Source organism: Trachemys scripta, chromosome 9 (assembly GCF_013100865.1).
Source record: "Trachemys scripta elegans isolate TJP31775 chromosome 9, CAS_Tse_1.0, whole genome shotgun sequence".
Lineage (NCBI taxonomy): Eukaryota > Metazoa > Chordata > Testudines > Emydidae > Trachemys > Trachemys scripta.
Window position 1 is genome coordinate 91,322,975 of NC_048306.1, and position 13,509 is coordinate 91,336,483.

The 13,509-nt window shown below is 40.2% G+C and overlaps 1 protein-coding gene across 1 annotated transcript in view; it reads left to right on the forward strand.

Moving 5' to 3' along the window:
- The window catches only part of LOC117882374 (inactive N-acetylated-alpha-linked acidic dipeptidase-like protein 2), a gene marked incomplete in the record, with an annotated part of 726,064 nt that overhangs the window by 677,353 nt on the left and 35,202 nt on the right, over positions 1–13,509 (forward strand). The window contains 1 exon segment of the mRNA XM_034780534.1: positions 6,277–6,396. Within this exon segment, the coding sequence (XP_034636425.1) occupies positions 6,277–6,396 (120 nt within the window).

The window sequence follows — 13,509 nt, forward strand, 5'->3', positions numbered from 1 at the left end:
AAAGAGAGAATGTCATTAATGAAAACATTTGATGATGTAGCTATGGAAACTGTGAAAAGCAGACACTACAATATGGCTATATGTGGAAACCGCAGCTCTATTAAAAACTATTACTTAAGTGGGATAACAGTCCAAACTACCTGGCAGGGTTGTTCCAGTGCAGAACTCAACTGGCACCAATGGCCCGGGTGGACTATAAGCCTGACATTGAGCATGGAGGCCATGCCTGTTCTACACCTCAGACCTGCCCAGGGCCCTTGACTGGAAACCAAGGTTCCAAACTGTTCCCCTCCTCCATGCTGGAGGTTGGAGAGGGGAGCTGCATGATGCATGAGCACCATGGAAACATAATGCCCCACTATGCAGTGCTGTACTCATGTCAGTGTCCATCCAGCCTACTGAGTTACATGGACCTCAATTTGGACCCTTTGAACTCATTATCCTATTGGAACCACGACAGATGCTTCTGGTTGAGATTTTTCCTCCCTCTCTTTCCTAGCGCCATCGAAGCTGCACCCTGGTTAGCTACCGAGATGACATTTGTTTACTGTGGAAAATGATTAGGAGAATTATATTTTTAGTGGGAAAAAAAAGACTACTGATAGGGCATTTAACTAATTGCATAAATACTCATAGATCAGACAGCTTCAAAAACACATTGATTAGAGCTGATAGAAAAACAGGAGGATAAGAGGGGAATTTACGATTTTTGGGGGGGAATGGTTCTCCACAGGGTGTTTGAAGGCCTGTGGATGTCTCTGTTTATCAGTCACACTACCATGCTGTAGTCCAAAATGTCACTTTCAATGCTATTCTTTCCAAAAATGAGCAACATCAAAATAAGGTGATCTTGGGATAAATGACTGATATATTGTGTCTGTGATTGGGGAGGTTTGAATAGTAGGAAATAAAAAGGGACCTGAACCTTCATCCAAAATTAAAGCTGAAACCAAATAAGATATAGAGAATCATTTTATTAATTTAAAATATAAATGTCTATTTCATGTGTGTATATCTGCTCTCTCTCTGTGTGTGTATGTGTTTAATTCAGCAGCCATGAACATCTCTATGGACTTCTCCTTTTTAATCAATCAAATGAAATCCATTGGAATTTATTTAAGCTGGATAGCATTGTTTGATAAGTTATCTTCATCAAGTTTATTTGCCATTCTGTTAAACCTAACAGCCCAAGGAATTGTGTGTGTCAGATTGAATCTAACTTTTAAACACAAATGGGTCGAAAGAGCTACTAACTATGGGGACGCTAAAATGTGTATGTGATTAATAGCTTGTATGTATGGAAACTACCAGTGCTCTCTCATCCCTCATCCAACTGTCTCCTGGGTGCTCTTTCTCTGAACAAAGCCTGGAGTTGGAGTTATAGTGAGAGTATGTGTGTGTGTATGTATGTATGTATTGGAAGTGGTAAAAATAGCTCAAGAATGTCTTTTTAGAAACAGAAATTACTGTGGGTTTTGTGAAAAGAGCCTATGCTTGAGAAATTTCCATCCCAGTTTTTCAGATTTAGAGGGTTCACCTATGTTTTACATGTCTGAGCCCATTTAGTAAGCTGTAATGGGAAACTCTATTAATCACAATAATCTGTGGCCACATACCATCCATATACTATAGTAATCACTATGACAGACACTCCGGTCATTGGCTAATTGCATATTATCTGTCAATGGAATAGAACTCATCAGGGCGGCGCTGGAGGAGGACTTGGAGGGGGCTATAGCCACTCCAAAATTTGCCTGAGCCCCCTGTAGTCACCCCTTAGCAACTGCCACTCTCCAGCCACTCAGCACTAACGGCAGAGTGGATGGAGTGGTAGCTGCTGGCTAGGCACCCAGCTCCAGCAGCAGTGGAAAAGTAAGCCCCGGTGAGGGGCTGAGCAGCCCAAGAGTAGGCCCCAGCTCTTGTCCCAGCCTGCCGGAGTGCGCTGCCCAGGGCAGTGGAGGGTCTGAGGCTCCCCACAGTGGCCCAGACTGACCTGCTCTGGCCTGGGCTTCTGGGCCCCTCCCCCCATGGTCACTGCTTCCCAAGGGCTCTGCCAGCCTTAGAGCTGGGTCCCTCTGCCCAGGTTGCTCTTACCAGCTGTGAGCCACCAGGCCTATGATTGGCCTATGAACAGTGGGCATGGCAATGGGGCGGGGCCTCACAGGGAGGCAGGGCTTCATGGCAAGGTGGGGTGCAGCCCTCCCCCCCCCAATTTTCTGTCTAGCTCACCTAAACACCCCCACTGGGAAGAGGCTGGCACCACCCATGGAACTCATAACCTTGGGCTCCAGAAATGTGGCTGTGAACAAAAGGAAATTTAATAGGCAGAAGGCCAAGACTATAGTAGGGTTCAAAAAAGAACTAGATAAATTCATGGAGGATAGGTCCATCAGTGGCTCTTAGCCAGGATGGGCAGGGATGATGTCCCTAGCCTCTGTTTTCCAGAAGCTGGGAATGGGCAACAGGGGATGGATCACTTGATAATTACCTATTCTGTTCATTCCCTCTGGGGCAGCTGCCATTGGCCTCTGTTGGAAGACAGGATAGTGGGCTAGTTGGACCTTTGGTTTGACCCAGTATGGCTGTTCTTATGTTCTGAACAGAGCAGCCGTGTTAGCTCACCCAACCAGTTGATGGAACTGGTAGAAACCTGATCAGGTCTGATGTATAGTTCATCCTTTATTATTATTAAGCTTGATTTTTATATATAACTTTGATGGATAATATCAGTGTTTATTTTTAAGCATTATTTCAATTTTTATCTATTTAAATGTTCAATTATGGGCCTTAAGCATTGTATTTATTTTTTGTATTGATTTGAACGTTCACAGTTGCAGGAAATTATGAGGGGTCAGACAATGGGTAGGGGCTCAGACAATAACTATTTAACAGCGCGAATGTTGAGAGTCAAAAATTAAAGCTTTGTTGCCATTAAAACACAAATTGTCAATATCATATATCAAAATATACAAAATAAATAAACTAAATTCTCAAGTTTCTAAATTCTAAATTCTCAAGCAGCATTTTTCATACTTTGCCTATCTGTAAATTTTGATTATCAATGGAGATATTTTTTGTTGGTTTGTGTGCATATGGTGAAATCAACATTTATTGATAAAAATCTAATTTATCCAAGCCTATTTATTAAGTATTGCTTGTTAAGCCATAAGTGGTGCTTGGAATTGTATCTAAAAGATGACATTGTCTAAATGGAAAAACAACACAAGAAGCACTATGAGACCAAGAGAGTGGTGATAGCTTAGAGGGCTTTTCCCCACTCATCAATGTTTAATATTTGTGAGCGTCATAGGTCATCTTCTTGTTCTGCATCTGCCACTTGTAGAGTTTGTTCTGTTGATTGTTCTCTCTGAGGAACAAACTGTAGATGTCAACGGTTTCTGTTGAACTGTCAGTCTCAGCCACATATGAGCTAAGTGCTGAATTCCTTTTCTTTATGACAGCTGAGGTTGTCCATTCCTTTTCTCCATCCAGTTTGACATGAACACAGTCACAAGGTTCTTAACTGGCAGTTCTCTAACTGATTGACATCTGTTGTAAAAATGTTTACCTTTTTTACCCGATTTGGCTACTCTCTTCATGTCTGGGCCACTTTGGAGATAGATTCTTTTCCAAAGTTGGAACAGTATTTCTGAGTTGTTATCCCATCAGGAGTTGTGTTGGACTACATCCAGTAACAGCTTTGGTGTTGATCTGTAACTCAGAAGGGCAAGGAATGGATCTTCCTGTTGTAAGATTTCTTTTTGTGGCTTTACAGCTCTATCAGCCTCTCCATTTGCTTTTGGGTAATATGGGCTGCTAGTAATATGATCAAAATCATATTTCATTCAGAATGAGTTAAATTCAGCAGCAGTGAATTTTGGTCCTTTGACCGTCACTGACATGAGCAAAAGTGCACTTCAGTTTCTTGATCACACTGCAACGTGTTACATCTTTCAAATATGTTATTCCTATATACTTGGCGGGAAAAGTCCACAATGACCAGGTAATGATGTTCTCTAAATTCACATAAATCTTCCGTTACTCTTTTCCAAGGTCTGTCTGGTTGAGGTGGTGTTATTAAAGTTTTTGTTTGGTGTGTTGGTCTGTCAGTTCTGCAGTGTTCAGATGCAGATACTTTATTTTTTACATCATTACTGATGCTTGGCCACCACACTGACTGGTTGGCCCATTTATGGCATTTAGTGAATCCTTGATGTCCTTCATGGGGATGAGATTTAGGATTTCTCCTCTCATTTCATTTGGAATTTTGATGCAATTGGCTTTAATCATGAGACCATTTGACTTTCTTAATTGTCCAGGCAACGCAAAGCAGTCTCCGGTCACTTCACATACTGGGCTAGCCACCCCTAATGTAATTTAGAACTTCCTGAAGTTGCATGTCTGTCAAGGTTGCTTTTTGTAGCTGGTATATTCTCTTTTCTGACACTGGTCTGTAAGTATCAACATATGCTTTTATGTTGTCTTTGAGCTCACAGGTAGTTGAGTGCAATGCTGGGCTCCATGACAGAATGCCTGCTACTATCAGATTTTTCCCAGGAACATATGTAGCCATAGGCACCAACTTCCCCTCTGCCTCGTGGGTGCTCGACTCGCCCCGGCCCGGCCCCTGTCCCACCGCTTCTCGCCCCTGCACTGCCCTCACCCTGCCCCCATTCCACCTCTTCCCCCAAGTCCCCGTCCCCTTCCCGCCCCCATTCCACCCCCTTCCCCCAAGTCCCTGCCCCTTCTCTGCCATCTCCCATGAGCGCGCTGCATCCCTGCTCTTCCCCCTCCTTCCAGGAAAGTCCTAAGCAGTGCCAAACAGCTGTTAGGTGGCAAGGGGGATGGGAAGTGCTGGGAGGGAGGGAGGGAGAGGGGAGGGGAGGGGAGGTGGCAGGAGGTAGGGGGGGGCTTGGGTGCCGAGCACCCGCTAATTTTTCTCCATGGGTGCTCCAGCCCCGGAGTACCCACAGAGTCGGCACCTATGTAGTAATTGGGTTAAATCATATGAATCTTAGCAGTAGATGTTGGCATCTCAGCGGTGCTTGATGCAGGGCTGACAGAAGGCCACCCCAGCTGTATTAACTGCACTATATACTTTTATCTGCTGGGTATTCCCTGATATTTAGAAATAAAGTTGCAGACTAAGTAAACCACATCCAGTGTCTCCTATCCTCCTTCTGGTGTAGGCGAACAATGAGAGAAGGAAGTTTCCATACATACAAGCCATTAATCACGTATATGTTTTGGAGTCCCCATGACTAATAGTTGTTCAGTTATCACCCAGGTGTGTTTAAAAGTTAGATTCAATTTGACATGCACAATTCCTGGGCTGTTAGCTTCAACAGAATAGTAAATCAGCAGCAACTCAATGAAAATAACTTATCAGACATGCTATCCAGCTTAAATAAGATTCCAATGGATTTCCGTTGCTCAACTGAAAAGAAGAAGCCTGCAGTGAAGTTCCTGGCTGCTGAATTAGAATAATAGATAAATAAAGGGTTAATTGCTTATCATTTGTTGGAAGCAGTCAGCACTTATCAAAACCTCATCCTTCCAAACTGATTATTCTTCAAAAACAAGAGGGGAGAAAAAAATCAAGTCGAAAGAATCCATGTGACTGAGTGGGAGCAAAATTTGTTTAGTTCCACTTCAAGTCAGCTTTACATCAGATGTAATGGTGCTACCCCCCTTCTGCTCAATATAAAGAGCCACTTCACGCAAAGAGCAGCTCATTATTGAGAAAGCAAAGAGGATCTTTTAAAAAAAATAATTGAAGTGGTTCATACATACTACTTCCCTTGTTTAAAATGTAATCAAATGACAACACTGGATAAATTATGCAATTCAAATCTGAATTTGGGCTCCTGGTCTGAAAATTCAAGTGCATTTAACTGTTTGATAATGATTACTTTTGAAGTTTGGCTTCTGTCAGGCGCAAGTTTAAAAGCCCTTCTTGTTGTTTCACAGTGTGTAATGTTTTCACTCTCGGCTTTGCAGCTATAGTCATTCTTAATTCCTCCAGGGCCTGTTTGCATTTTGTTCAGATGATGTGTGAAATGGAATTATAACTTTTGCTACAGCGAAATAAAACTCAAATATCCTTTGAAGTTTTTAAAATGATATTATAGGAAAATGAAGTTAAGTAATACTTAGGGAATCGTAGTGGAGGAAAAACATAGGGTATATTTTTTTCCCTTAAAGGAACTAAAGTAAGAAAACAAGCCTTAATTATAATCATGCATATTAATAACCATTGCTGTGCTTGTGTTGTAGGATCTCAAGAAAGTTCTCCAGAGAAACGTTGTGGCTTATGTTAGCCTCCATAACCCAGTAAGAGGCAATTCAAGTTTGCATCCTGTAGCATCGCCTTCCCTTCAGCAACTGGCAACAGAGGTTAGAGATATGATATTCTCCGTACAGCTCAGCTTCTCCGATGATACAATTCTTCCATTTATGTTGGTTGCTTTTACTTAATTTCACAATGAGATCCTTCTGAGTGAATACTGACAAATAGAGTTTAAGGCCAGAGGGACCACTAGACCATCTAGTCTGACCTCCTGTGTATCAGAAGCCAACACCACCACCCACACAACCAAAATTAGACCCAAGTCTTACAGCCCACAGGCAACTAGACTATTATGTGCCACAGAAAGAAAACATCTTCACTGTAGCCTTTTTGATATTCAGTGGCTGTTTTCAATCAAGTAAACACACTAACCAGACTTAAATACTTACCATACAGATTAAACAGTGGGCAGAAAGGATAACCTACATTTCTATACTAGCTCTACGGAAAGCTCTCAAGAGTTCATTATACTAAGTCTCACTACACTTGCATGCCCTTCAGCTTTTCTACTTCTTGGCAGCTTTAAAGTAACATATTTCCTATTCATTAGCACAATTCACATTTTCCTCTTCCTTTTATGATCTTTAAAAGCTGTTTATCAAATGACATTTAAACTTGTAAATTTACCAGCGGTAACATTTTGCACAAAGGGAAACAATTACTGCTCCTATAATCAGCAGTGTGTAAAGTCAATAGGTCAAATACTGAACTGTATTACAGCACTGTAGCTAGCAAGAAGTCATTGGAGTTATTCCACAGTTACCCTGGTGTAACAGGGCTCAGAAATTGGTCTAATAACCTTTCTATAATTTCTCAAAGGTTACAGAATTCAATATCATTTTAAATGAAATGGAAATATTTTGAAGAATGTTGAATGAAAACCCTACTAGAGCTGGGCAAATTTTTCATGCAAATAGATTTTTGGTTAAAAATGTGCATTTGGTGAATGGTTTTGGTAAATAAATAAATAAAAAAAATTGGAAATGCTGAAATGGTTTGTTTCAGCATTTCCAAAACAAACTATTTAAAATGTCTAAAACACCCTCCCCCTCAATGGAAATAAAACATTTTGTTTCCGCAAGAAATTAAAACAATAATTGTCCTATGCAAAACAAAATTTCTTTTCAATATTCTTGGTTCAGTCACCAAACTGAAAAATCACTCTGTCACCCAGCTCTACATCTTGCACTTTAGTTGTTTTTCCCAGGACATATTTCAGACTGAATAGATTAATGGGAATACATAAAATTTGCCACCCATTTTTCTACCCGTTCTCAGCTGGTACCTTATTCTTTCTTCCCATTATCCTGATTTATTGTTATATAAGAGAATCAGAAGCTGCAAATTGACTGAAGCAGTGGCATCATATCTGGGAACACTGCGTTCTAGTACTTATGAGAACGATATTAAAACATGGTATCTTTTCTCACTTCATGGGATTTGAGCATAGGCTGGACATTTTGAAGGTAACCAAGCCACCCATGTATTTCAGTGCCAGTTTTTCTGTTTTCCATACTCATGTATGGGAAAGAACTAAGGAAGGAACTCTGATAGTCAATTACTTGTTTATTCCTATCGTAAACAGAGTGTCAAATTTCTGTAGCCAAGCACAATTCAATGCTGAAGGAATAAGATGCTATTATCAGTGAAAGGTGAACCAGTTACTCTAAGGGTGTTTCTATGCTTTAACCTCAGGGTTAACCCCAGGGTGTGATTCCTAGCTCAAGGAGACTTAAATGCATAGAATGTAGCTGCCACATCACAAATGGCAGGAGGGGCTAGCCATCCCCATTATTTACCTGTCGGAGACCCTAGGTACATAATCAGGCTGGATAGCCCAGCCTGCTGGTCATGCTGCCACAGCGGCACTCTATTATTAGCACACTAGCTCAATGAGAGGTAGTGTAGTGTGAGTATGTCTCATCAAGCTGGGAGTCACACCACCAGGTCAAAGGGTAACATACCGGCTAATAAGAAGGGACCCGAGTCTGACTCAAAAGTTGGATTAATTTAGCTTTCCTGGGCACCTTCTACTTCTGGATCCCAGCCTACATCAGAAGCAAAAATTCTGGAACAGAACAAAGAAAGATATTCTCTTGTCCGGGGTTTGTGGATTCCAGGCAGGACTGACTGATTACTGACATATAAGATGACTCTTCCCCAACCTCAGGAAAAAAGGGGGCCTTTTGGGGCTGAACATTTTATACAGAACCATAGGTATGATTACAAGCGTTACTGGGACCTATCAAGGATCATTTTGTTATAAAGACTTAAAGAGATGTTTAAAAAAAAAAAAAAAGTGGTGCCATGTTGATAGACTGCAAATCTCACTATGGAGAATTTGCAATCTTGTTTCGGTGAAAACTGGATCCAGCTCCTCTCAGAAAGTTTGCAGTTTTAAATCATATATTTAAGGCATGAAGTCCATGAGGCATTCTGTTTTTCTGATAAACACTGTTTGTTTTGTTACTTTGTCTTCCTACCCTGCCCCATCCTGATAATCTGTCTGTTTTGTCTACCTGTTTTACCTCATCTAATGCCTAAGTGGTAAGCTCTCTGAGGCAGGGACTGCCTTCTTTGTTACTTGCCTGTATAGTGCCCAGCATAACAGGGCCCTTATCCTTGACTGGGGTCCTAGGTGCAATTGTGATATAGATAATAATAGTAAAAATAAAATGCTGCCCGGTGTTGGAAGGCAAATGAAAGCTCTCTCTCTCTCTCTCTATTCTCCCACTCTGCCCCAAACACCAGCATATTCTTGGAAATATTGGAAGTCAATCCTCAGTCCCGTACAATGATGTCTATGGTAGCAGTAGGTGCATTATATAGGACTTTTTTCCCAGCCTTTCTCATCATTCATGTAGCTAAGGAATCCTGAGCAAGGCTAGATCATCATCACTCTTTCCTACCAGGAGCCAGCTTTTTCTCACCCAATGTGCTTTTTTTATAGCAAGGGCAATATTTTGTCTAAACATTGCAGTTATGGGTTTCTGCATTCTTCTCTGACACACAAAAATGTTGAAGAAACAAGACAATGTTAAAACACCACAAAGGGAACCTGTATTTTTTGTACAGTGATATCATTTTTAATTAACACAAATGCCATAGTGGTTATGACATTTAAAAAAAAATGATGTGAAGTACTGCTTCCAAACACTAGCCAAAATTGTTAGTTCATGTCAAGTATATCCTGAAGGATGGAAAAGCCAGACACAGATCTTTCATCTGTTCCCATGGGTGCTCTCAATTTGCCATCTGCTTAGGACACTTCCATGCTACTCCCTTTAAAGAGAAGAATAATCCTCTTATAAAGAATATTAATATCGCTTCCAGTAGTTGCTGAAAAGGCCAAAAATTTATGGGATTATCTCAAAGGTACATCATCTTAAATGGAGTGAGTTCTGGTTTTTTTGGAAATTGCCTCCTCTTGCAGAAATTGTCAATTCATTCATATTAGATTCTTGCTAACAGAGGCAGGTTGTAAAAAGTGCTTAAAAACTCCAGCAAGAGCCAAAGATAATTGTAAATACTGTAGTTTATATTTAACAGTTCATCAGAAACAGGGTCCTTTGAGAACAGCCTTGTTAGAAACTGGAGCTGAAATCTGTAATTCAGGGTTTATAAACCTGTTTTTAAAAGGGAACGGAGAAATGGCTATTCTGGTTTTGCCATATAGAAATGTGAAATATTGTGGACCCATGGCAGGTATCCATGGCATGAAAGCACCTCTTCAGCTTCACAACACAGCAGCACAACTTGTGTCACTTTTCTACTCCTAAACAGGACTTTCCATGCTAGCTTTGCCAGAGTGTCTCAGAGACGCCCAGCAATATTTTGTTAAATACTCAAAACACACACACACACACACACAAAATAAAAAAATAAATAATGCAAGAATATCACTGTTCTGAGGACCTAACATGCTTGTTTTTGGTGTTTGTTGCAGGTTAAATACTGGGGATCCTTGGAAACTAGGAAGGGGAGGGAAACAGAATGGGAGGATGAAACCAGAGCTAGTAAAAAAAAAAAAAAATGGGGAGGGGCGGAGGCAAATTTTTAACAAAACTCTTGCAAAAAATGTGTCTCCTTCCCTTACACTCCTGAGACTAGAGGCCAATTTCCCTGGCATGCTGCCTGCCTAAAAGGATTGCTTGTTTTCCTGTGGATAGATGATTGGTACCTATGTAGAATAGCTGGTACAGATGAAAACTAGCTGGTACAGAAATCCTGGAGTTTTAGTGTGTAGCTTTCTTTAAAGATTTTTTTTCCTCTCCAGTTTTAATAAATACCATTTTTAATTTAACCATTTAACCAGTCCCACTACAGTACATCCATAAGGGAAAACAATAATTTGTTTTGTTCTGTGAGAGGATGTTGGGAAGAAAAATATACTTCTCCCAGAGCACTCAGCTATGGCAACTTGCTAAGAAATGCCACCAAAACACTGACTGCAGTCAGCAGTGACATAGGGAAAGCTGATTTGAGTGCAAAGAGTGTGGCAAGGATAGGGCACCAAATGTTATAGCCCACATGCAATGAATACAGGGCATTTCTCATTTGTTTCTGAGCATCTCTAAAGCAGACCTAACATTTTCATCAGTCTATCTCCTAGAACAAGCTCTCTTCTCTCTTTCTAGCAAGGAGAGGCCACAGAGAAAGGCATCAAAATTGGATCTTCAGATCTCTCAAGAACAAACTATTTCTATGAGGTTTCAGGCACTTTGTGGTTTTGACTGAGTTCAAAATCTCTCTCTCTCTCTCTCTCTCTCTCTCATATTAGAGGTTAATAAACATTTTTAATCTGCTAAAAGGTTCATTTCAGCTTCTCAGCCCAAGAGATGGGCAGTAGTTTGGAGAGGTTTATATTATATCTTTTGTCCATCTCTAGATGTTTACTCAATGAGAAGCTAACAGGATGGCATACCCCAAGACCCTGAATAGAGTCCCACGCAGGATTTTTCTGCTGACCCACACTAGCCTTACATGCCAACACCATGCATTAACATTCAGGGTAATTACTGCTGAATCATGCTGTCTGGTGGGTCCATTCATTCCAATAAAAGAGTTGGGAGTGTCTCTTTGGGGAGAGGCAAGTAGGGACCTAAGGCAGAGGAGGTCCTGCAGGGAAACTCTAGGAACAGCCAGCGTCAGAAAGGAGCTTCAAACTGAGATTTCCTCAGTATTATTATTATTGAGTTACCAATAACACCAAGCCCAGGAAGGTGGTGAGTTGGGTACTAACTTGGGATCTGTGAGTTCTGTGGAAGGACAGAGTAAGGACTTGGTCTGTTCAGAGAGGAATATTTTTTTTAGAATAGTTTGTTATATAGAAGGTCACATCTTCATTTAATTAGCAGATTCAGAGGGGGTGTTATTTCTTGATACAGAAACAATCTGCAAGTACTAATTTCATGTGCCTGTCAGTTGGAATGTTCAGTGGGATTCTGTCTGAGAAACTGAATTAAGCAAGAAGGCTAATTTAAATATTTGGATTATTTAACCAAAGAGGAATTCAAACAATTCTGAGACCTTGACACGTTTAGTGTGAACTCTTTTTATTCAGCCATGCTAATTACTGTCCACATTAATGAAAGAGAGATACTGCCAAGTAACATTTGTGCCTCTGACTATTTTTTAAGGAAAGTTATAATTTACTCACTTGCTGTGTTAATGAATCACCATTTGCTGGCAGATTGTCATTGGCAATTCAGGATTGTTTGGTGCTGGCAATCTGTCCCCCTAAATAAGACTATTAGTGGATTTGTCTAGAATTAACATTTCACAAGCATAAAAGTTACTGTGACTGACAAATTAATTGCCATTTTCTTTTCAGCCTGATGCTATGGTCAGTGCTGATAACATTCTAGAGCAATTATTTTTACTGAACCCAAAAAACCCTGCTGATTCTTTCTTTCTTTCTGAGAAAAACAGCTACTGAAAACCTCCACTAAATCCCTCCAAAAAGCCATGAGGATTTTATGAGATGAAACACAAAGCACATATACTATGCCATTCACCTCATAATTATATTCACCTCCCTGCACTTTAAGCAATGGGGAGGTCGGAGGGGGTGTCATTACCAGATGCCCTGTGCACCGTCTGGAAGTACCTCGAGTCTACCAAACCAAGCTCCCTGCTCCCATTTCTCTCTTTACAGTCACAGTGATACCACCAATCCTCCTTTCTCTTCTGGGCTGTTTCATAGTAAGTATAGTTTTTTATTAAAAAGTCAACAAAATGGCCTGAAAAGGCGAACATTGTTTTTTTTCCCGCCCCCCCAACGTTTTTCATGTGTTGTTTTGGTTATTGTTTTTTCTCCCAGCTTCCTCTTTTTTTTTTTTTCTTTTTCCCCAGAACTCCTTTTTTCTTTTTGCCATTTGTCATTGGAAAAGGTATGTGGGGAAAGGGAAGGGAAAGAAAAGAGGGAGGAAAACAAAACCCAAACAATTGAAAAAACAAACATTTATCAAAGTTATAAAAACATATATAGTCAGCAAATTTCTAATTGTTTTATAAACAATGTTTTAAAATGTGATGTTTTTCAAATTTTTCATGAAATACACCATTTTTCTATCAGCTCTGCTAGTAAGCCTAAGACATGTAAAAAGAACCTTGAAGATCTCATCACTTCCCTCTTCGCTTTTTAAAATAGTGAACTTTGATTCACAGATTGAAGGTAGAGCCCAACAGTTCTAGTATCAAAATACTCTCAGGTATGTCATATAAATATGTTATATGTCAAATATGCCATATAAATACTTGTGTGTCCCTCTCAAGTTCAAAAAATAAAACTCCAAAGCCTTGAGATTTTTGTATTGAGTGCATTTTATAAATGCACATTATCATTTATTAATTATATTGTTGCCTTTTCTATTTTAAGATGAACTTTTAACAGAAAGTATCTTACTTCAATAAATGTAGCCTCTGATAGACAACCTTATGCATGGTTGTGTTGTAAATCTTTAAGTCAAGCCATTGATCATTTGGCCTTCAAAAGATTATCATCTTTTAGCAGAGTTTGAACTTTTCTCAGGCTGCTCCCACATGAGAGACCAGTGAACAATAGGACCTAGCCAGTCCAATTTTCAAATATTTCAGGAGAGCTTGGGGTAAATATTGGAGTCATTCCATCAGTTTAGACAAAAAATATCCAAAGAGCC